At 38.9% G+C, this 25,160-nt stretch overlaps 1 protein-coding gene across 2 annotated transcripts in view; it reads left to right on the top strand.

Moving 5' to 3' along the window:
- The window catches only part of LOC309877489 (ATPase family gene 2 protein homolog A-like), a 159,669-nt gene that overhangs the window by 24,573 nt on the left and 109,936 nt on the right, over positions 1-25,160 (top strand). For both annotated transcript variants that reach the window (XM_082758827.1, XM_082758828.1), the window contains one exon: positions 976-1,102. In XM_082758827.1, the coding sequence (XP_082614953.1) occupies positions 976-1,102 (127 nt within the window). The remainder of the gene's footprint in view (positions 1-975; positions 1,103-25,160) is intronic.

Raw genomic sequence — 25,160 nt, 5'->3', positions numbered from 1 at the left:
AAGATTTATTACTTATTGCAACATAGGTCCTTGGTCTCTTGGTGTGATTTATGCAATGTCTTCTGCATCCTTCATTATTCTTGTGAATATATGTACGCACGTGTATGCACACAAATACATGATAAATTTATAGGAAGAATGTGGTACATCACTTAATCTTTTTAAGATGTTAAAAGATTTAATGAAAGTATTATATATACATATATATTTATATATTTCTGTATTGTGTTTTGCTACATATATTTAAGCAATTCAAGCAATTCGCTGTGAACATTGACGTTACCAGAGTTAATTCCAGACTAAAATAAATAAATAAAACTTAAAATAGTTTTATTAAAACCTGTTTAGGTTTTTCACATATTGGCGATTTCAAAACCAGAACTTTCCGTTTCTCAGTCTTTTTTTCCTGGTGTCTGGAAAATCAACTGACCTAAAGGACTGACAATGCTGTTATGAAGGAGTTGGTCAACACTCAATTTTTACTCGTTTGATGGGGAGAATACAAAAATGTAGAGCAACTCTGCAAAATACATAACTACCGAATTTTTATACTTCATGGGTTGGTGTAAGCACTGACTTTGGATGGTGCTGAAAACTGAAGTTTGTTTGACTAGTAAAAAATCTGCATGGATTCAGTTGTTATAAAAATGTTTATTCCAGATATCCACATTGTGTTAAATCTCTGCAGCCTATACAGCAGGGTAGAAAGCAAGAAACCTCAGTTGCTTTTGAAAGATGGCTTGCTATTGACTAACTCTCTAATTTGCATTTTCTCACTTCATATGACTGGTTATTTTACCTTCAGCTATTGAAGGTGAAAATAAACATCATAATTGCAATAAAGAGAAACTAAGTTTCTGTTGAAACACTTTTGCAAATTGAAAAGAAAAAATTATTCTTCCTTTTCTCCAAATTTCTGGGAAGGGTAAGCTAATGCTAATACTGATTATTTTTTATTATTTTTTTTTCAATCAGCTCTTCAGGTGCTGGAAACGTAGCAGACCGTGTCTTGGCTCAGTTGTTAACGGAAATGGATGGGATAGAGCAGCTGAAGGACGTGACAATTTTGGCAGCTACAAACAGACCAGACATGATAGACAAGGTACAAATAGATGCAGGATGGTATATACTGTTCTCTTGAAGACCAGTTTCTGGAATAATTCAGTTCTCTTTGTTTACTCTCCAAACTGTTGTCTAATAAATTAATGATTAAGAGTAGATGTTGGGAAATGGTGACAAGGCAAAGGAAAGGTTTACGTCCCTGCCTTTTTTTTTTTTTTCCCCTCTTACAGAATTTCAACAGAAACAAAATGTTCTGTGATATCCCTAAGTATCCGTTTCCTAGAAGAAATTATTCCTACATCAAGCTCATTGAACTTGTGCAACAACATTTCTGTCAAACTGCTTTTGTGGGTTTTGCTTCTGTTGTGCTTGTTTTTGCAAGGGTTTGCTGGACTGTCGGTTTCATTAGTTACTTCCTTTCAAAAGATTAAGTATCTCCTTGGTGCCACTCGCCTGCTGCCAGCAGTAGGGGTTCCAACTGCAGACAGTGCACTTTCTCCTTAGGTCTCACAGCAGCTCTGCTGGAGCGACAGGTTTGTAAAAACAAAGGGGTTGTAACAAAGCAGAAGGCCTCCAAACACAAAACTAACCCAGCAGCCCTCTAGAAAATCCACTTTAAAACAGTCTGTCACTGCTGGGTCTTCTCACAGTTAAGTGCAGCAGACGGACCGGGCTGGAGTGATTTCCTTTAAGATATGTTTTGTAGTGTTGGTGAGATTCTTGATTCTACAGCTTTTCACCTTCACAACGTTCATAATTTGACGACAAGCTAATGAAATTTATTTTTCCTGATCTTTAATAGTGTTTCTTAAAAGTTTTATAAATATTTTCCATGTTCCATTTTAAGATATTTCTGTAATAGCGTTTTTTCTGCTGGTCTTGAAGCATTCAGGCATAAAATAGGTACAAATGTATGCTTTTAAAGTAAGGTTCATTTACACATGAAGTCTTGAGGAAAAATAAAATTGTGTTTTGGCTCCTGAACACAGCCTCTTTCCTTTTGAACTGAAGGAAGCCACTCAGCTGACAGTGTCCTGATAAAGGTTCACTTTTGTTAGAATTTTCTAGGTATATGTCAACTGTATTTCTATCACTGATGCAAACTCAGATCTCTTAAAGATGTGACTGAAAGTTTTTATTTTCATCTGATGGTAAAAACTTGACTTCTGTGCATCTGAATTTGGTGACGTTGATGAGGGGAGCTGTTGCTTCTGAAAAGACCTGTTGATATATCCACTTTTCTAGGAATACTTTGTTTTAACTAAAAGCCAGGAGATGGAGAGGGATGGCGTATCACAGAATAGGTGGCCCAGTCAGAGGAGAGATGAGCTTACACAGAGATGAGCTAGGTCCTGCAGCATCACTGAACCGAGGCACCAGCGATACTTGCAGCCAGAAAGGATGAACAGATAGCACGTTGTGGAAACCACTCTGTCAACTCCACCTTCTTTCCTTTCTTGTGTTTATCAGCAACATCTGAAAGCTCTGTGGGTAACGAGCTGTGGTAGCCACCACAGGGAGGATTTTTAGACATTGTGAAGGCTGAGAGGAAGAATATTATACATATGTGTCCCTGCAGAGTGTTAAGGAACTGCCATGGTACAGGGCTGGGAGAAAAGAAATGCAGAACAAGCAGCACACTTGTATTCGTATGGCAGTGTTGGGCTGGTGGATACTAACCCCAATAAAGCTGTTAGTTCTGACCCTAAATGTAAAGAAAAGGTCTATGCTGCATGAGACAGTGCCCCTCAGAGTAGCAAGTTGTGTGATTATAGAAATTGTATTAGTGAGAAACCATAAATGGGTATTTAAGATATTTTTTATACTATTTTTGCTAAGATATAAAGGAAAAAAAAAAGTTCTGATAGCTTTGTAGAAAGAGTTCACTTATAGAATAACAGAGCAAAATTTCACCAATCTGGAAAAGGGGCTTACACTGATGTTTAAAGGGAGTGGAGAATCACATTCGTGTTGGTAAAATGCTCCTCATGCTTCATCCAGGCCACGCAGGCTACACCAGTGCAATAGTTGCACATTTTCTTCCCCAGGGGGAAAAAAAAAAAAAAAAAAAAAAAAGACTGACACCAGAAAGTGTTTGTATTTTGAACTTCACTTAATGGGCAGTTTTCAGTCTGGGTTTATAATGATGCCCATGAATGTGTCAAATTTTATTAAATTAATAATTTATATGGAATAATAGTTCAATAATGTAGTACAATAACTAAGTGTCCTCTTTGCATAGATGTATCGTGACTGTATGGTAATTTTTAATTCATGAACTTCACATGTTGTATGAAGGCACAAGGCAATCTTTATTTCCAGGTACTGAGAATATGTTGGGTATATTTTTTTGTGACTATGTTTTAGATTTTCAAACCAAGAAATGTTTGAGGAGTGCATGCTTTGTACGTTTTAAATACTTGCAAAATTGGTAATAATTGATTCAATCTTCATTTATGTCTTCTTCATAATGGATAAATATATGATGATTAATCTTCTGCACTTTTGAGAAAAGCACACGGGAATATCACATATAAGGGTATTCCCCTGAGCCTAGTGCAGACTTCGTCATCCCTGCAAACACTACACTGTGTTGCTTTTGCATGGTGAGTAGTTTTGAGTCAGCCTTTATAGAGTTATGTTTAATTTTAAACTTGTTTTGACTTGTTACAAATGTCTATTAATAAGAAAATTTCTCTGAGATGTCATGATTTAATTGAAATATTATTTCAACCTCAAGTTGTGTCCTGTGTTTGTAGCACTTAGCTATTTTGCATCCCATTCATGTGACGCTGAAAATACTTGGGGATAGTTTCCTTTATTTTTGTAAGAAAACAAAACCAGCACATACCGTTTTCATCCCGTGTATGATGCAGGAAGAGCAGTTTCTACTAGAAGGGAGATATTCTGGAACAAGATGTTCTGAACATTCTTTGAAAGTGATACAGAAACAAAACACTCTGAGTCAGTAATAATAGTAAAACTTCCCTTTTATTCTTAATTTATTTATTTATTTTACTCTAGACGTAGAATTGATGAGCAGTAGTAGGAAAAATATTTTTATTTTTGGTGACTTCTACATTCAAGAGTGATTTTTCATGCCTAAAAAAAATTTGCAGTAGTTTTATGGAGCTGCTTGTGATTCAGAGCTTTTCTGTATTCAGATATCATTTGGCCTAAGAAGAGATTTCACTTGTGGCTGCAAACTTCACATAAAATATTTTGAGCACCATGTCTATTTAGATTAGCTTGAATTAAACGTTTTATGCAGACGTACATGGATGAAGTTCCTGGTGTAGTCCAAGAGATTTCCATGGAAGAAGACCTACGCCAGTTCAACAGGATTGTGTGGCCTTTTTTTCTCTTGCAATGGTACCTCTGTTTTGCAAGACTTTTAACACTGGGCTTAATTCTTGGATGAGAAGGGTGAATTGCTATCATTATCTGCCCATGCAGATACCTTTCTCCTCTTCAGCAGCAGGGTATGTAATGAAGGAAGGGAGGCTGTCAGATCCTCGGGGACCTTGGTGAATGTTTCAGCACAGGAAGCAAGATGCATGCTGCTTGCAGCATCAGATAGTTTTACCTCCTGCTGGGTCAAATTTGAATGTCAAACACATTAGCTGAGATGTAAAACACGAGGCGCTGAGTGAAGTGATGGCCTGTGGTATAGGATGACATCCTGGTGCTCCTGACAGCCCCACTTCTCCTCGTCATGGGGTGCAGAAAAGATGTATCCTCAAATATGCTATTTGCATAAGAATGACAGGATGTGATAGGACAAATGAAGATTAACGAGATGCTGTGCTGTCAGTGTTGCCCATTGTCTCTAGATTGATGATGGTCTGGATTTCATTGGTGTTCATGGGCTCAAATCAGAAACGGTACTGGTAGAGTGAATACTGAAGAACTGGGTCTTTAAAAATGCTGGTTTAGTGCAGGGGAGCTTGACTTCTCATCTTGAAGTATCTTAAGTGCTAGTATAAGAGCATGTGCTCTGTGGTTTGTGCCAGCACACAGGATTTTTGCTGCCTCCTTTTGCACATTTATTTTGCTTTCAAAACCTTTATACTCCCCAGCCTTTTTCCTCACTTTCTTTCTCTACCTTCACCCCCAAGGCTTGGTCCATGCTGTTCTGCAGAGAAGCACCAGAGAAGAAGCTCTGTTGGCTTCAATGTGTTAGTCACTGGGGGTGAATTCAGCTTATTTAGTTTAAGAATTGTGTAGATACTGAGTTGTCTGTTCTGCTTATGTGAACAAAATAAAACTGCAGCCTGTATTCTTCCTAGCAACTGCCAAGTATGGGGAAAGAGAATAAAAGTCTCTTACCCTGTGGTTCATTTGGGTTTTGGACAAGTTCTTTTGGTCAGAAAAGTCAAACAGAGGTTCAACAAGTTGATCTGATTACTGTATAGCTTTGGGACAACCTTAACTTAAAGTGGCTTGTTTTGATGAAAATTAAAAAAAAAAAAAAAGAAAAAAGAAAAAGCATGATAGAGCCATTTGGCAGAATCAGTAAAGAAATTATAATTTCTTGCCTGCAGCAAAAGTAAATAATCTTTCCTCTTTAAAAACATCAAAGTTCTGTCTTTCTGAAGGCTTATGGAAGAAATTCAAATATTTAGGTTTGCCGTTTTACAAGTTAAAAGAAATAGGAAAGAATCTTGCATATTTATTCCTTATTGTCTGGAAACGTGTGTGTGCTGTTATAAAGCAGGTGACACTAGAAGCATGCTTAGCAAGTCAGATGCAGTGGCACTAACCCAGCTCACTGCCATGCTCTGTGTTCTTCTATTTACATGCTTACCTATCTGTGATACCTGTTTTGGTCAGATATGTTTTACGAAAGGGCCTTCGTATCTTACAGCCTGGCTTGGTAGGATTTCGGTCTTCCCAAATACGGTGTGGGCCTGTGGAGTTAGGAGCCGCGTTACCCACCAGCTGTGTGCTGTGTTCCCCCTCTGTAACTCCCTGCCCCCAAGTTTGATCCAAGATCATAGCTCCAGGTTGGAAGGAGCCCTGGAGGTCTTATGGTCCAACCTCCTGCTTGAGCAGGGCCAACTTCAATGTTGCTCAGGACTCGTCCAGGAGACCTTTGAGTTTCTCCAAGGATGGAGATTTCACAGCCTCTCTGGGTACCTGCTCCATGTTTGACCATCCTCACCATGAAGAGTGTGTTTCTTTATTTTCCTTCTATCTAGCAGTCTAGCTTGCTGCAACCTGTGCCTCTCGCCCTAGTGTGTATCTCTGAGAAGAGGCTGGTGCCATCAGCTCTACAAACCATCCTACCTCTCCCTGCTGCTTTAGGTACTTCAGCACGGGTAGAATTGTACATAGACTTGTGAAGGGGAACTGCTAAATGGCTTTAGGACTCTAGAGAGGGAAACGTAAGTATTTCTACCTATTCATCGTGCTCTGCATTGGGTTTGGTTTGAGGAGAAGCAGTCAGGTGAGCTGAGTCCCAGCCAGGGAGCTAGGATATGCCTCTGGCTGCCACTTCTCAGTATTGCCTCTATGCTGATTTCATTGAGGCTTGGAAGACCAGTGGCACAAGAGTTGGGTGCGTTTTTGAAGGAGACAGTGTTGAGATACTTGAGGCTTGGCAAAATATTTCATGATAGTTGGATAAACTAATACCAAGTAAACACGAGTTAGAATAAAGCCTTGTTATTTATTTGATTTGGTACTGCTAGGTTACTAGAGTTGAAGTCCATTCTGGGGACCACTGGGGATAACTAACAAGTAATTTTTTAAACTACATGCCTTGCCTGATATCATATTACTGAAATAAGTCTTCATTTGTATATGGGCTTTGTAGTCATCACTAGAATAGAACAGGTGGGAATGTATTTCAGAATAGCAATCAAAGCATGTAAATGCAATCACCATGCCTCTCCATACTGCTGAACCATTATTTTTTCATTTTTTTTAAATATATATATATATTTTTACTTTAAACAGTGAAATGCCTCTCTGCTCGTCAAAGGGCACTCCTCATATTATTCTAAAGCCCTGGGATTAAAAATAGAGAAGAGAGATTTTGTGTCTTGTGACTTTTTAGTCAGCCAGCACCTAGAGTGCTTACATCATTTTGCCCAGGTGCAAGCATGGTTCTTTGAAATAACAGAAGATGTGGGATTTCTTTTGAAGACAAGATTGTTCTGGAGCATATAATAAATTTTCAGAAAATGAAGCTTTAGGGAAAAATGATATCGAACTACATGCCATTGAAAAAAGGATCTGATATTCTGAAATCATTTCACGATCTTGGCACCATCACATTTTCCTTCAATTGCTTTTCTCTGGTATGTGTTTGGGTTTTACCCTTAATGCAGTTAAACTTGCAATTCTGACCAGGGCCAAGAGGTGTTCTGGAAAGTAGCTGTTTCTCAGAGTCTAATCTTGCCGTTATTAATATAAGTTGTTTACATCTTAGGGTGATTAAGAGCTTTATAAGTTTGTTTAAAAGAAGAAAGGCAAAAGAGTAAGTGAAATGATTTTAAAATTGTCACAAATTCTTTTCACCTGCCAAACTGAAAAGTCTAAATAGACACAGATGATGAGCACTGCTGTTTACTGGCCAAGACCTCTGAGTTGTTGATTTGAGGCTGGATTGCAGAGTGACCCGAGAATCCCTGAAGAGCTTTACCACCCTGTTTGAATGCCGAGGCAGTTTCTGTGTTCGTGGGCATATTTATGAAGTTTCTCTTTAAGTCAAGAACTGGGTTTTAAGATTCACCTGAAGCTCTCTCCTCCCCACCCCCCTCACTGATGAAAACTTTGTTTTCTCACCAGTACAGCAAATAAAATATTTCCAGGTGTGCAAAAGTGATTTTTGTTTCCAGCATCGATTGTCAGAGTGTGGAGGACTGAGTAGTAAATCAGCCTTAAGGCTGCTCTGGTTTTAAAAAACAGAATCTTAGTGGTGACAGCTGAAGAGCACTGTGACTTTTTCACTCAAGATTTATTACTTGCCTGAAAAGAAGGGTTGGAGGGAAAACTTGCTGGGCTGCATATTTTCTCCTTTAACAGATATAGTATAGGGCCAGGATAAATTGGCTTTATTTTGTCTGTGAAAACATACAACCAAACAGTGTATGTAAAAATATAATAGTTTTACTTCAAATAGAACAGAAAAGTAAATATGCCTGCTCTTATTCTTTATAACGGAAAGCATTCCTTACAGTGACTCAGTCGTGTATTTTAGCATCACTAATAACTTTCATAGACTTCTCTGCAACACGTGCCAGAAAACTGATTTGAAGGTATCAAGGCGTATTTATTTCATTTGGAAAAGTAAAAAAAATAAAATAAAAAATAAAATAAAATAAAAGGGGGAAGGTAAGGGCCATGGGCCAAAGTTTGTTCATTCTCATACCTCCCAGCCTCACGAAGTCCAGATGAGGAACATAACAGGTCAGAAAGCCTCCAAATTATTAACAAAGCAGGAAATCTGAAAGGCTCTCAGATTGGTATGTGTGTGAATACCATCCTCAGTTCAATGAGTCCGTAATGGTGATACCAGGTTGTTACGTGGTTTTGTGTTTCTTTCTTTCAATTCTGTCATGAAAATGATGCTAAGAGAACATAAGAACATATGTTTTGGGGTTAACATGAATCGTACCTCTAAAAATGAAGTGGATTTGAGCAGTACCTATAAACAGGGTATAAAATCCTAAACATTGGGTTAGGTCATCTGTATTCTTCATGTGTGTTTAGTGCGAAACAAAGCACCTTTATCTGGAGAAGCAATCCCAATTTTATGGTGAAGTTTCATGTACCTGTACAGCGAATTTTAACCCCTAAAACTCGTGCAACTGCTTGTAAAGGCACAAGTTTTAGCTTCCTATCTGAATTACTTGAGAACAGCTTGCGGGATGCTAATCTCCTCCTGCTAAATCCTTCCAATTTGCTCGTGTCAAGTGTTGGGGTTGCATGGAGGCGGGTGCAGCCGGGGTGCTGGGCTTGGCTCGGTTACTGAGGGAGCATCCTCAGGAGCTGTCGAGGCCTTGGTGGGGATCAGTGCTCTGTGGCAGGTGAGCGAAGTGCAGCGAGGCGTATTTCACAGTCCATGCGTTGGATGGCATGAGTCTCTTTATATTTAATAAGCTTCATTAGGGTAGCGATAACAGTTAAGGACGAGACGTTCCAAGAGGACTTGCTTTTTAAATATTTGTGGAATGACTCTGGAAAGGATGTTAGTGTGGTCCTTTCAGCTACAGAGCTAGAGCAATGGCTGCAATTAGGGTACTTGGGCTGTGGCCACGGACCCATTTAGGGCTTGGTTTGCACTTGGTCTTCTGCCCAGCCTTCCTTGTTGTGGATGAAGTGTGCAATACGCATATAGTTTTTTGTGTATGCTATATTAAAATTGCATTACAGAGCACGTTGTGCTTGTTGAGCACTCGTGAATTCAGAACTGCCATAAGTGAGGTTGCGTGTACAACCTCCGTTCATTCTTCGTTGTGCATGTGCATCATCATGCCATCTTTAATTACTTTAATTAAAGCATTATTCATTGTGCATGATTAATTAAATTGCATTAATTTAGAAAATTATTTTTACAAGTCATTATGATGGCCTCTACTTTAATTGCCCTACTACTTACATTTCCTTACTTTTAAGAGCTTTGATTTACACTGTTTCAAATCAGGTGAACGATTACTAGTTTCTGGAGTGAGCATCCAGAACCCCTGGTGTAGTATCCTATTGGTATCTTCATGGTTATCAGCAGTACAGGACCCTCTAGATCTGCCATAGAAAACTTGTTTGCTTGAAATAATTGGTAAATTGACAACAGTATTCAACTCCTTTGCTGTTCTTTGTGGTGTCTACTAAGCAAAAATGGGACTTTGACCTGTTATTCAAGATGTTTTCTGAGAATATAGGAATAGGTAGATAAATGACTTTTTTGGTAGTAATGTTTCTTCTAATGTTCCATAGCCATAACTCTTTCCTCATGTTATTTCCTTGTGTCATCTCCATGTTCAGTTTGCCTTCTCTCTCTTTATTCAGTATCATCTTGGTTTATTTTTCCTGTATCTCCTGACCTCTTGACCTTCAGCAAACCATCATCTATCCTCAGTATGATCCTTGCTCCTAGTTTTTTTGCTCCATTAATGTCAACTTTTTTGCTTGCTCTTGCATGTGTTTTGGTTTCCACAGTCTTTCTCCTCAAAACTGTAGCTCTTCTCAGTCATTTGAATAATCTCCCCAGGTTTCTATCTCAGGTTTTTATCTGCCTGCCCTGCCAGGATTCTCTGTGTCTTTTTCCTTTTGGGTTCCCATAATTACTCCTTTCTTAATGAGCCTTGGTTTTGCCCCAGTGTTCAAACTCTTGGTTTCAGTGTTTTCATTCCTCATATCTGTCTCTTGTTCCTTCCAGTGTCATCTCCGGTATCCTCTTTCTCCTCCTCCTGCTTGACTAGATTCAGGCAACTCCAATGAGAGGAGAGGTCATTTTCCTGCTGTAATTTTGGGAGCCTGGATTCAACATGGCCTGCAGACTCCTTTAGTCTTGGTAGTTTCAATTTTTCAGTGGTCAAAACTTGGAAAATGTATCTGCTAAATGTCAGGAAATCTCACAAAGCTTTTTCAAATTAAGATGTTTCAAATCCTTCTAACATGGTCAGAACTCAAGACCTCCCTCCGAAGGTTAGGGTGAAGTCATTTTAATAAGTTTTTAAAATTATAAACAAAGCGACATATTTTTCCTGGTCTCCTTCTCATGCAACAGCTGAAATGTTTTGACTGGAACATTACAAAACAAATCAGTTGAAGGCAGGCAGCCAGTTTGGAAAGGACAAGAAGGTCAAAGCTCATAATAGCATAAACTACTAAATGCGTGACCTTATAGAAGTCACCCATCATTTTACATAATAATAAGTGCTGATATTTCTCTCTCCCCTAATAGAGTGAAAGATGTTTTAGTAAAAATGGAAGTCATGATGAAGCAGAAGGCTTAGCATTGTCCGTAACCCGGGTTTTGTATTCATCACACCTGAGTACAGCTTGGGACTGTGCTGGGAGAGAGGAGCAGGAGGTGGCTGGTGTACAGTTTCACTGTTTGCTTGTACACGTTAAGGTGGTGACCTCTTATGTTTTAGTTTTAGGCTTAGAAAATCTCTGAACCTCAGAGCTTTATAATGAGCAAGTTGGAACACGATCAAACTTTCTACATTAGTAAGGGACTCCGAAGAGCTGTTGAATGGAGGGATTAGTTGATATGCACTTGTTTCTCAGTAAGGATATCGGTGAGCTTTTTGGTTAAGGTACTTTATGGATATTGGATGTTATCATTAGCCCATTCAGTTGATGAGTAGTATATTTTTTTTGTGAAATTTCTATGGGGAGAAAGAAAAATAGGACTTTATAGGCAGTTTCCACTAGCTGATTTTTTTTTTCATGTTGAAAGAGCTCCAACTTTACATTTTATTTGCTCCAGCAGTGATAAAAGCTGATGTCTTGTACATCTGACATGTACTGCTTAGGCACAAGTAGAAATACCATTCGTGTGCAGTAAGTATAACAACAAAAGAGAATGGGTTTGTTTAAGAAAAACATGTTCTTTCTGTAAGATCTTAGTTATTAAAAAGACTTTAACATCAAACTAAATGAACGCAGTACTGTAATAATATAGTATTAAAGAAAAAAGGAACAATCTGAGTCATTGATTCATAGTATATCATTTTCATAAGGTATGTGGAAGGTTTGTTATGCATATGTGCAGGAGCACAAACCTAGGGCTCTGTTCTCAACCAAATGAGGCATTAACATCTCTTGTGATCAGTGCAAGCTTGGTGAATGACTTTGTAGGTCACCAGAGTACCTCAGGGTTGCATATGCCAATGTAGTTTAATAACAAAACCATATTTGAAGCTCTGTGTATTTGATGTATATAAACTGTAGAAACTGTCTCAGAATCACAAGTTTTCCTAAATTTTTGAAATAGCCTAGAAAACCATGTAGACTACCAGGTCTTTGAAGCTGCTTGAGAGCGAAGTGTCCGAAAGTCAAATGAGTATTTTGATTCAGTGGTGCCAAGCAATGGTTGATATGAGTCCACTCTTCAGTTCTGAAAATCTGAAGTGACTGCTCCTTTTGGGGCTTCAGTCTGTTACACGTTCTTACTTACCTGAAGAATTTAATTAAACAGGGTGTAGTTACTTCTTTTGTTGTAATTGCAGGTGCACACCATCCATGGTGAATTAAGCTTTGTGTTATAGAGAAGCATGTTTATGCCAGGCATACAGAAAAGAGTTTAAAACAGCTCTTGCTACTTCTGATAGGATGCAGAGTTCATTTTTCCATTAATATCTTCATTCTAAATTATAATTCCAACATAAAAATTATATTATAAAAAGATATTTTGGGGAAGAGAAAAATCCGTTTTGAAATTAATTGTACACATTAAGTTCACACTGCTAACTACTGGTATTTTTCCCTGTAAACTCATATCAGCATCTGTAACTTTGTAAAACAAGTCTTTTTCATTCCTATGCCCCTCCATTTCTTTTTTTTTTTTTTTTTTTTTTTTTCCCCCACATCTGCTTTGTTTTTTCCTGCACATGGAGTTTTGCTTTGGAAACTGTGTTTGGAAACTGGGTTGGCAAGATGATAGAGAAGGATGACAGAACTTGTTTCAGTGCCACCAGAGGGTTTTTTTTTTAGGTGAAGACAAAGAGGCAGAGAACTAATGAAGTATGATGATAAATAGAGGTAAATAAACCTGTTGAAACACTGCGCTGTTTCTTCAGAGGGTTGCAGCCATTGCTGGCTTAGACACTATGGCATGTGTATATGAATATGGTTCTGTGTCGCTTGCCAGAATACCTTCCAGAACCCTGATAAGAGAAGGGAAGGCAAAGTAAGTACCTATCACTTCACAGATGGAAGAGATAAAGTGAAACATCACTGCAGTGCTCTTGTCGATGTTTCATCAACAAGTCAAAAAAAAAAAAAACTGACAAAAAACAAAACCACCACCAATAAACAACAACAAAACAGCTCTGTGGGTATTCTAGAATGTGTTTGCAAACAGAGTTGATGATAATTTTTATTTTCTCACAGAAGACACAGGATTTATGCTTTTCAATCCACGCTATGCATCTGTTTCCCAGTTGTATATTTCTCTGTGCTCTGTTTCTAGCAAAGCAGTTGGCTCTCAGAGTAGCTGATATGCAAATCTGAAACTTTACCTTTCCCTTGTGCACACCCTTCCACCTTGCTGTGAAGTTATGTAATCCTTTCGTTAAAATAAGTCAACTTCTGAAAAACTGGAATAGGTGAGCAAGGTGGCTCTGTGCAAAATGAGAGGAAAGCCAACTGTTCCTTATGCCAAAGATTTTTTATGTCTTTGGTCATCCTTGCTTCCCTTTCCTGAACCTTTTCCAGATTTGCTATATCCTTTTTGAGCGAAATGCATACATTTGAGTGACTGCGTACAATATCCAAGGAATGGGTGAAACATGGATTTGTATGGGTGCGTAGTGGTGCTTTCTGATTTTGTTCTTTATTCTGTTATTATCAGTATAAAATTTTGAACACTTGATTTGCTTGTTTGACTGCAGCCAAGCATCACACTGAAGTTTTCATGACTGTTAAAACTAGAAAGTCTGTCTCTGAAGTGGTAATGGTTCATCTGAGAGGCTCTTCTTTTACATGTGAATGGAAGCCTGAATTTCCCATCTTCATCACTTCACATTTACTTTTATTGAATGTTGCAAAGTCTCCTGAGATTGTTGGAGGGTTCTTCACCCTCAGTCTTCCTCCTTGTTACTTTGAATAACTGTTTCATCAAAAGTCATGGATCCTGTATTATATCATTTCTTTGGTATTAACCTTGATAAATGAGATGTAAATTTTGTACAGGAAAAATAGATGAGACTAAAGGATCTGTGTTGTGTTTCTATAGAGAGATAACATAGGAAAGGCCCCTTCCCTGCCAGTGCATGCTGATAGCTGAAGACAGTTCCTGAGAAGCACAGATGGACTTGCTGAAAACAGAGTGAGAGATAAAGCATCACACAATATAATGAACTTGGAGAATTTGAATTACTTCACACTGTTGTACAAAGGTTCCAAAAAGGAAGGGGAGAAAAACAATAAGCATGGCAATGTGTTTTCTTTTTACTCTGTCTTACTGTCAGAAATGACCACGTGAGGTGCAGGTTCTGGTGTTTATATCTCTGGAGTTAAGTCTTTTGACTGAAAAAAAAAATCATGGATTGGCTTCCAGCAGGCTGAGAAATCTATTGTTTTCTACAAAGCATACTTTTCTGTTAGAGCAATAGCACACTAGTCAGCATTTATTCAAAATAAGCCTGCTATTTCAAGTATAAGAAAAACAAAACAAGAAAAAAAGTGTTTGTTTGTTTGTTTGTTTGTTTGTTTTAAAAAGGGGAAAAAATATTCTAGAAGGAGGCTGTCTTCATACCACAGTCTAGCTTGTCATTGTGTGGAGAACATGAGCGTGCCCATCTTTTCATGAAGGTGGTAGTGGTGAAACAGCCAGCCAATGGGGGCAACTAGCTGGTGTGAGAAAAAGGTATCTGTAAGAAAACCCATGTCTCTGTGGTGGGCTCCAGTGCAGAAAAATGCTGAATGCCAGCCCAGTCTGGGGGGAAAAAGCACGCCTGACAATGGTACAGCAAATGGAGGCTAGCACAGAATTGGGTCTTGTAGACAGAGAGAGTATATTTCAGATTGTAAATAGCTTAACTGTGCTGCAGAAGTTGTTTTTCTTAGCCGTGAATATTTTCTGCAGAAGTCACTGAGCGAGAAGAGGCAGCGTTAGCCAGTTTGCGAGGCAAGTCTTATTCCATTACTTAACAGGGAGGCACGTGAGATATGTAAGCAAGAACACACGCCAGGGTGTGTGTGTTCATCAGTCAACATATGAGGTGTGTGTAATTGGCAAACGCACACCTTGGAACATGTTACTGCACTTATAAAATGGCCATTTATTTTAGTTTTATGAAGGAATGCAAGTACTCTGCGCTAGCTTACAAAATTCTCTCTTTTAAATTGGAACACATTCTTTCATACATTAAATATTGAAGTGTGTTAAAGTCTTTAAATACTTGGTTTAGCGTTTAAGTACTATTTCGATCTGATATCTGAGCTTCTGTTTTGTCTGCATGCACTAATGATGCCTTTAGAGTGGGTGTGAGGAAATGTAACTGGCTTCGTCCTAAATTTCCCCACTGGTTCCTCTTTGTGGTTCTCTGAACTTCCTTGCCTACGCTTAGAACCAATGCGGTCCCCAGGAGAGCTAGAGTGCAGATCACATTCTTCACCCAGAAACATTGTCTTCACAGGATTTTACTCGTAATGGCTTGGTTTCATGCAGCAGAATTCAAGTCAAACAGTTGATTTCTTAACTGAAAGGTCTGTCTTGGCTAGTGCTGGTGTATGCTAAATAGTGCACTTGTTTGTTGTTTAGAAAATAACTAGTGTATTTTTTTTCGTCATGCTTGTGTGTGCATTTTACTATCAGAATGCAGACTCGCACATGAACAGGGAGGTGTTTTATGGTATTGCTTCATCTGCCTGCTCTCCTAGAAGCATTGCTGAGGGCAGGAACAGTGCAAGGGGTAGGTGTGAAGAGGAAATAGGCTGTGCTCCTTGCTGCAATGATGGCTAGCACAGCAGATGTAGAAGAATGACACCTTCTTATTGAAGACCTCTGTATCCTTTGTGCATCCTAGATAAGAGTGATCACAATCGTGATGAAAGCAAGATGTAACTGCTGTAGAGACTACAACTGAGGCAATAGGTGCTCTTCTGTGACTGCTTCTCAAGAGTATTGCTGTTTTTTTTCATAAAAAACAAAACCCTTCCCTTTTCTATGACTGTGCAGTCCCACTATGTCTGAGTCATGACTGAAGGGGAATCCTCTTGCTTCCAAGTATGCTCTTTTTGGGTTACTTTTATGTGTAGTGGACAGAGACTGAAAAGCAAAGAACCCTCCCCTCCCAGCATCAAAGGTTTGTTTGTACGTTTGGTACTAGATCATTTGCAGGTTTTACAGAGAACAGGAATCTGTTTCGTCTTTGTTTTGAACATGAAAACAGAATATGTTTCACATAAGATGCCACTTCACAAATAAAGAAATTGTTTAAGCAGACACATTTTCATAAAACACTGTGTGTTCTTATGTGATCTGCCAGCAATGCTGTGACAACACGAGTAATTTAAGTTCTTAGAAAAGACAAAATTTGAATTGGATCATTAATGTTCTGAGACACTGAATAAATTTTAAATAAAATTATTTTAATTAGTACTGTTCTAAGAGAATAAGAGTTGTGGTTTCATTCAGAATCACCAGCATTTGTGTACCTGGCGTGCCACCTGAAGTTCTGGGCTTGTAGAAAAATCTGAACTCCTTATGCAAATGTCAGCCTGTTGTTTTTTTTTGGTGGTGAGATTTCCATGAGTTTCTTTTTATTCAGATGAATCTTACAGAAATACTGATACAGAAGATCTCAACCTGGAACTTTGGTAAATTTGTTGGAACTCCTTCAGTCCACACTCAAACCTTTGTAACTGTTTTCTTTTCCTATAAGTGAAAGATTGCGTTTTTTTTTTTTTTTTTCCAATGCAGGAATCATTTCTGCATATGTTTTACTTTAAAGCTAAGCAGATATTTGAATGTTTGCAGAACTGTACTTTTGGGAACCAGAAAAAGGTGGCTAGGGTTAGTATCAGATCAGGCAAAAATATACCATGGATACAGACTGGGTTGAAACAGCCATAGTTTTTGGCAATTCTGAACCCCTTTGGTTTTAATGCTGTCTACTTGGATACATATACTCACTTGATTTTTCTACATGCTGACACTTATAGAAGCTAAAGTTGTGTAGCCAAGACAGCCATTCCTACATGGAACAGGAGAATAAACATTTTACTACTTCAGTTTCGTCCTTGAGCACTAGTAATATGAACATAATGGTGTGTTATACTCTTAAAAACATTTTTGGTTAGAAAAACCTTTTGAAGTCCTGTCCTCATCCACGGTATGGTCACTTCCAAATGGGCTGGTGGGTTGGATTGTATTCTCATCTTGATCCCATCATTTCAGGATCAGCAACCTGTTCAGCTCTTCAAGAAGTACAAGCTGTTTTGAAGGAATGAAAACAGCAAAATGAGAGAGTCCTGAAAGTGAATTTGTTATTTTGTGTGTGAGATTATTTTTTTTTCACTTGAATGCAATGAAACTAGGACTTTATATAGCATCAAATATTTTTGTGGCCAAATAGATTGTTGTGATTTTCACCCTTGCAGAGGAGTATGAAGGTAGTCAGGTAGTCTATTACTATTTATGTGTTCATTATTTTTTAATAGTTGCTACAGTTAGGTTTTTCTTTCAGAAGCAGCTGTTGTACCTGATTCTCTGTTTCATGATCATGATGGACTTGTTAGATGCTTTTGTTTCCATAGTCACTGTATTCATGCACACAGTTATTAAGTTTGTGTTTGTTGCTTGTCTGAAAATTAGCAAAAACATAACAGATATCAGGACAGTTGGTCTACTTTGTCTTTAAACATGAATACCTTCTACCTCTAATTCTCCATATTTGTTTTTTTGTAACCAAGATCTGGAAGAAGAAAACGTAGAACACATTGAAAGCTTTGTGCACATTTTCAAATGATGTCTCAGGTTCACAAAACGTGGGATCAGCAGATGGCAGTCAAACCAAAGTTCAATCTGTTAGCTTGCATGAAGATTTCAAAATACTGTGCACGTAAAAGACAGTAGAGAAAGGCAGACTGTGTGACTGAGTTGTGTCAGAAGAGATGTTCTTATGCATTGGTAAACAGATATAGGTTTGTCAGACCTTAGGAGAAGAGGAGCCTTGATTTCTGCCCATCTGGGATTTGCATGTGGTTTTATTGCACGTCTTTGTACTTAGGAAGGTCTTGATTTTTTTTTTATTTTTTTTTTTTCACTGCAGCTGTGGCTGTTTTGCAAAGAACAAACTGGTGATTGGGTTGCCTTACTTGTATTCTAGAAGTCTGTCTATTTGAGAATATTTTGTTATTCCACATGTGTGGGGAAAGAGCTTTACTTTTATGCCTGGAGTGTCTGTCTCACAATGGGGTAATATGTTTTTTATTAATTAGTTGTTTTTTATATTAAAAATATGATTCTCTAACTCAGTGCTTAATGCTTATAAAAAAAAGATATTTTTATTCATTTTTAACTTTTTAATCATGCTGTTTTGTAGGATAATAGCTAAGTGGCTGAAAAATGCTCACTCTTTTATATGGTATTTTTATTTGCATCCTTTTGTAAATAGTTGTGACACTTTTATAGTACTATAATTTTACTGTACTTTCATGCTTTTTTCCCCCACTGCAACCCTTGCTTTTTCTCATTTAGAAAATTAGTCGTCGTCTTGGATTGCAAATTCTGGCCTCTGTGTTCTCCTATTAGGATGGGAAGGAAGAAAAAAAAAAAAAAAAAAAGAAAACAAGCCAGTGAAATGAAAAACCTTGTGGGAAAACTACTCAAAGGTTTTATCATGAGTCAGTATTTTCAGTTCACACTTCACATCTCCCTTTCCCCTAAAGGGGTTAACACTACTTATTAATTGAAGAGCACAGTTTATATACTAAGCATTATTTAACATACACTGGTGGTATTACTGTACTTCCTGTTTTGTATTCACAATAATAGGTTTCTGAAGAGTTGCCTTTGTATAAATACCTTGCTGACATTTTAGGCAAGTATATTCATGTCTTGGAGTAAGCACGAAAGAGTAATGTGTTGGAACACTGCTAAAGAAGGAAATCTCTTTGTGTTTCATAAATGATACCCCTAAAGCCTTTTAAGAATATATGTTTTCAAATGACAGTTATGCATTTGTTTTGTTTCTTTACTTTTTATTATTCTGGCTTGGATTGGCTTTAATAAGCCGTGAGGGGAAAGTCGTAGCTTTGGTAAGGAGACTTCTCTGTGTGGTGCTTTGCCACTGAGCCTGAAGTACTGTCATACAGAAAAGCAAATCTGCAGAATGCAGCTGCGTTAAAAGGAATTGAAAGGTCAGGATGAACTTGCGCTTGTTGCAAGTACTAATTTCCTGGTAAATCTATTCTTCCTGTTCGAAATCACTTGCAAAAAAAATAGAGGGGCTGGGGAAACACAAGGAGTGAGAGTTTTCACCAAACTTTGTGTCCTGGTTTTGTCTGCAGCAGTCGTGGAACTGCGCAGTTCTTACGATAGTCAAGGCTGATAAAAGGCAACAGAGATCAAGTCAGAACTAATTCAGATTGTATTATCAAAAGCCTGTTTCTGATGCTTACTGATGGTTTGGTTATTCTTGAAATTTATTTTGCCTCTAAAGAAGAGAAAGATTATAAATACAGGCAATGGAGACTTGTCTAACTAATTTCAAAGAATTCAAAAAAATATTTAACCTTTGTTTATGGGGTTGAAAGTCTTTTGATAATAGTTTTCATTTTATACTTATTTCTTCAGAACAACAAAATTCGCATCTTTGCTGAAGTGTCTAAAAGCGTAATTTTGGAAGTGACTCCTTGTGTCATCCCCTAGCTGTTCCTTGCACGTGCTGTTTGCACCGTCCGCACTCCTGTGCTCCTCAGCGCTGCACAGCTGCTGTGGTCCAGAGGGAAAGGCAGCGAGGGAGATGCCTCTCCTTCCTTCTAGCAGTCCTCCCATGCTGTTAGAGAAGTGTGGTGAAGATTTTGTGTCCTAGTTGGCTAGGAAGATGAAGTTCTTACAGATTTTTATGGGCTTGTTTTGTTTTTTTAAAGTAAAAGTCAAAAGTGTGGGCCCTCTGGGCACGATTCCTGCATTTTCTCCTTGAAGAAAGCCAAGATGTATGCAAGGCTGCTGGGAAACCATGCTCATGGTGGCCACTTGCACTTGTCTTGAAAAGGACTTGGATCTCTATCTTCTAGCACTAACTTCCAAGCAGTACTGGTGTTAAGAGGGAAAGGTTACACCTTGCCTCATTTTAAGTCACTGGTGATTACTGCAAGTGCTGCTTGCATGGTAGCAAGTGCTTGCCCTCCATTCCCCTCTCTGCCTGCTCTCCATCAGCCTCTTACTGAGGAGCACTGCAGGGTTTTCACTAGCATGCCCTGGCTGCCCGTTATTCCTCATACATTTGCAGATGAGCAGCAAGAATCCTGTCTAAGCAGATACTTGAATGGTAAGTCACTGTCGTGTGGTGATGGCAAAGGATGCAAGGAATTGAGAAGGGAAAAGAACAAATGGGAGAAAACTTTTTTTTTTTTTTTTTTTTTTTCCTCAGTAGGAAGATGGTGTCGCTGTTACAGCTATGTTTTGAAGTACTGCACTTTTCTCTGCAGTAAAGGTGCTTTACACAATGAGACAATAGGCGGTATCCAAATGCTGGTTGGTGATAGGAGAAAGCAAAGAAAGAAGTGTGGGAAATAAAAGTGAGAAAGTAAGTTGTGTAAGAGTTAATAGCACAATAATGCTGCTGTTGTCTGACGTGACACTGTTTAGGCTGGGCCATATCACTGGGTCTTCTTTCTTTACCCTTTCATTAGTTTTTACCATATGACATAGGCAAAAGACTGTTCTCCAGAACACATGAAGTGGTTGCTTTTTTTCCAAAATACGTGGAAAATGTAAACCAATTTTCAGGAAGATAAATTGAGGTTGCTAGCTGCAGCTTTACATGTTCGTCAGTTAAAATCTCTGATGAAAATACTGTGAAGAACAGTCTCTTGTCTTTGTGCTCTCAGTTGCACTTCAGTGTTCATCTGGTCTGTAAATGACATCCTAAAGATACAGTGTGTTTAATCTTGAAATCATCTTCGTCCTGTTTTATGGTCTGAGAGAAAAAACAATGTGGGGAATTTCCTTTTAAGATACCCTTGTTTCCTTCTTTCTCTTTAATCTCTGTACAAGATATGCTTCCTAGAGAAATGTCAGCTGGCAAAAGACTAGCAGGAGCAATGGTGTATGTGAAAAGAAATTCAAACTCATGTTGTACTTTCGTGCAAGTTCATGCAAATTACACCAACTTAAATTAATGGAAATCTAAGTGACTTAGAAATAAAGCTCTGCAGTGCACTGATTTCCATCCATCAGTCCAAAATCAGGCTTGGATCTTATCTGCTCGCAAGGTTTGCACAGTTGTAAGTGTGCTGGAGCAGTTGGATGGGTCTGGTGCCGTTGATATGGCTGCAGCTGAGGTTGTCTGTGAGCTCTGCTTCCATTGCTAAGCTGGCAGAGGAGGAGATTTTCTGCTGATGTAGCTATATCTTTTCTCTGAGTGATGCAAGCCAAGCCCCAAAAACAAACAAGGTAAAATTTGTAAAGGTAAAATAGACAAGAAAGAAACCCAAAAGCCTCAGTTCTCTTTCTTTGACTGCTGTGGTACCAAAAACTGTAGATACTGCTAGGAAATAATGCCAGGTGTTAATCACTAAATGAAATAGTCTGTGCTTGTGCTTTGTTTCTGTAAGTTTTCATGACAGTGTTGTAGCTGATTCTGAGAATTCAAAAGAAAAAAAAAAAAAAAAAAAGGAATAATTTGTCAAGATTAAATCAAGTCTCTGAAAAACTCCAGGCTCAGGCTCTTCATCTTTGGAGCATTGGTGATGGTCCAGACAGGAGAATTGCTTTCCCTGGGAGGATTCACCTAGATTTGGCTGTGGAAAATGTATTTGCTCAGCAAATTTAATGAGCTTATCAGAAAATTCTCCAAACATCTTCTCTGTATTTTGGGTAGTCTGGACAACATACTGCTTTCTGTGTGCTAACTGCAGAGCCTCATTTTCCATGATGTCTTTCGTCTGCAAAGCACAAAGCTAGACTTTGGGTTTGGGGAGAGGAAAGAGGCGAGATAACAGCAGCACCCCCTCTATCCTTGGTGGTAAAGGAAAGGGCAAAGTGTCTGGGGGAAAAATAAAAATAAAACCACAACTTACATGTTAATCTCTTGAGTGAATGTTAATTCCCTGCATTTTACGGCCGCAGTGGAACAGTATCTCAGACAGAAGGCAAGCAGGGAGCGTTCACCCTATTTGTAAATGACATGATTGAGATGTTGCTTGTGGTCATATTAGATACTTGTGGAGAAGCAGGGGTCTAATTGTAACTGCGCTAGAGCTCTTAAATAGCATCCATTTAGTCACCCAGCCTTTCAGAGAGGCCTGTGTTTGGTTGTGATGCTGGTAACCACTGGACCACATTCCTCCTTAGGGGCCAGAAGAAGAAGCCAAGTCTTGAAAGAAATCATTTCTCCGCTGCCTTGCAAACAGCAGTGCAATCCGCAGGCTGTGCGGCTGTGCTGGGGCTTTCGGGTGGCTGCTCCGCGCATGGAGCAACATCCTCCTGCTACCACAAACTGTTCTCCTCATCCAGATGGCAAGTGTCTGGTCTGTGGATTGGCTCCTTCCCCCAGCGTGTGCAGGAAGGCTGCTGCGAGCCCGGATCACAGACCACGACCCTGTTGGGTCGGGCACCGTGCAAAATGCTGAAGAAAAACCCTGTCCCTGCCCACTGTACGAGGCAGTGACCCCGTGTTCCTGTTCTGTCAGCGGCGTGCCATGTGACAGGCTTTCTGCTTTTCCTCGCAGAGGAGTCTTCTTTTAAGCTTTAAAAAACACACAGAATCTGATAAAAGCCATTTTAAGGTTGTAAAGGCAGATGTTGGGAGTTTACCAGAACTGCACAGGCAGCTGCAGCCTTATTTTGTTCTCCTGTGTGTGTATGTTAGAGTGTCCTGTCTGTGATTTCATGAGCACAGGGTATTTGTTTGAGGGATTACTTATGGATGGCCCAACGCCAGTGAAAATATCTGCTCTGAGTGTAGCAACAATCAAAAAACAAACAAAGTGCTGAGATATACGCCGAGCAGTATAGAGATGATATAAAAATAGGTCAGCGCTGTGCTCGCGCATGGAGCGATGTGGTCAGCACTGATGCGGTGCTGTGGAGGAGGTTCAGAGATCAGCAATCTCAATCGTGTGGGGAGTACAGCAACTTTCCAATAAGGGAACGGGTCTTTTATCGTTGTGATTGTAATCTTGGCCGAATGTGGAGAAAACAGCATCAGAGAGCTATCACAGCAGTCACTGCCATAGAGCATCACCGAGGTGAGCATCTTAGCCGGATTACAAAATGGGTTTTCTATTCATCCAGATAAGAAAACTGTCCAGATTTTCAGAAGAAATATTATATAAATGTGTTTTGTCACATCTACATTTCAAAATGAATGCAAGTCCTTGTAGTAGAGATATTCATCTGCTTCCTGCAGCTTGCAGGGTCCTCACAGAGTGAGAACCAAAAGCTTTGGTACACAAACAACAGCAGAGGTGGTCAGCTGCACTGTGGGAGCTGTTCCATGGCATGGCACATCCATCTGTGGTAAGCATGTGGTAACTTACCCATCTTGATGTGAGTCATGGACTGCTTCAAATACTGCTTGCGTCTGCCTTGCCACATAGGAAACGTAAAAGCAATGCAACCTCTTATCCTCACATAAGTCATGGCACTTCCAGGTCCCTAAGTACATCCTCAGGTTAAAGGATGGAAGTATGCAGGTGAAGTTTAACTGACGACGACCTCTCTTTCGAAGATACATGTGAAACAAGATTTTTAAATGAGATGGGTACTACTACTGTGAAAAAATGACTGCTTTCTGTTTAGAACAGTTTCTCTGTGAGAGAACAGATGTGCTGTGATACAGTATGTTGTTCTGAGCTTCTCTTTTATTAGTTTACCTTTATTATATATTTCGTTATGTTGGTTGCAGAAGTATTGCCAAATCCTTCATGGTGAGCTGTGGCAAAAAGTGCATATGATTAACCAACATGCTAAATAATATAAACCATTTCATTTCTTGTTGGTAGGAATCCCACGTGTGCATGGCAATTAATTGTGTTCAAGAAAACATATCTACTCACCAAAATAGGTATCTTATTATTGCATTTTTAACCTTTTCTAACTTTTTTTTTCCCAACTCAGACAGCGAAATAAAACAACTTTTGTTGTTAAATTACTTCTCTACCTCTATCCCCCCAAACAAACAAACAAAATACAGACCTCGAGGTAAACTACTTTCTCCTGTTTTGTTTCCTCCTCCTTCCTCTGCCTCCTCCTTCCATTTGCTTTGAAATACGGCAGATTTTTCCAACAACCTTCTCCCCTTTGCATTGTTTGTTCCTTTCGAATCTCTTTCCTGCAATACCCCACTTGTGATGAATGGTCAGAACTAACAACTGCTTCTGTACAGTGTGAATAGGCAAGGTGAAAAGCAGTGCAGAACTGTTTCCCTCCTCACCCCGTGTGCAGCAGGTGAATGTTAACACACGTTTGTTTTAGCTTCAAATACCTCCATACAGCATAGGCACGTACAACTTAGGTTTGTACAAGCCCAGATCTATCTGATGGCTTCTGAAGATATGGGAAGTGGTGCAATAAGGAGCTGTACTCCAGACTTGTGAGATCACAGGCAGGATGTTTTAACATCTCTGTGTGACTTGGACAGTTTCGTACACAGTAGATGATCAGTATCTTTTGTAAATAAAATAATGAAATAAATGATGAGCAGTTAGTGAATTGGAATTGGCCAACCCAGGCAGCTTTATAATGGACAGTCATATGGCACATCATACAGTATTTGCAATTTTTTTTAAGAATTAAAGAAAAATATTTTCTTCCGAGCAACATTTTTAATAAAGTGGATTGACTTTTCAAGAAAGCTCAGTTACTTGTATAGAAAAGCCAGTAATTTGCTGTTACCTCCTGGTTTTGCTGGCATGCATCTGCTGTGGCTGCATTACTCAAATTCTGTGGATGTAAGGAGGTTTTTCTAAATATGTCAATAGACTATTTAAACTGCACTACACAAATCATGTAGTGCCATTTTCTTGTGTCTATGCCATATTTTTGGAAACAACTTTGCTGAAGGAAGATTTATTAGTTGTCTTTATGACTCTTTTTGGTTTATAGTAAGGTGTACTCCTCCCAGTGCTTGGAAGAAGGGATGATATTTAACTAAGATGTAATAAGAACTAAATCCAAAATCTCTTTTCTGCTTATCAGGGTGCTTTGCAACCTTGCCAGGCTAGGAAGAAAAACAGAAATGCAG

This window comes from Aythya marila (genome assembly GCF_965140915.1).
Source record: "Aythya marila genome assembly, chromosome: 4".
NCBI lineage: Eukaryota > Metazoa > Chordata > Aves > Anseriformes > Anatidae > Aythya > Aythya marila.
Note: the sequence above shows the minus strand (reverse complement) of the source record. Positions and strands in the feature narration are given on the sequence as shown.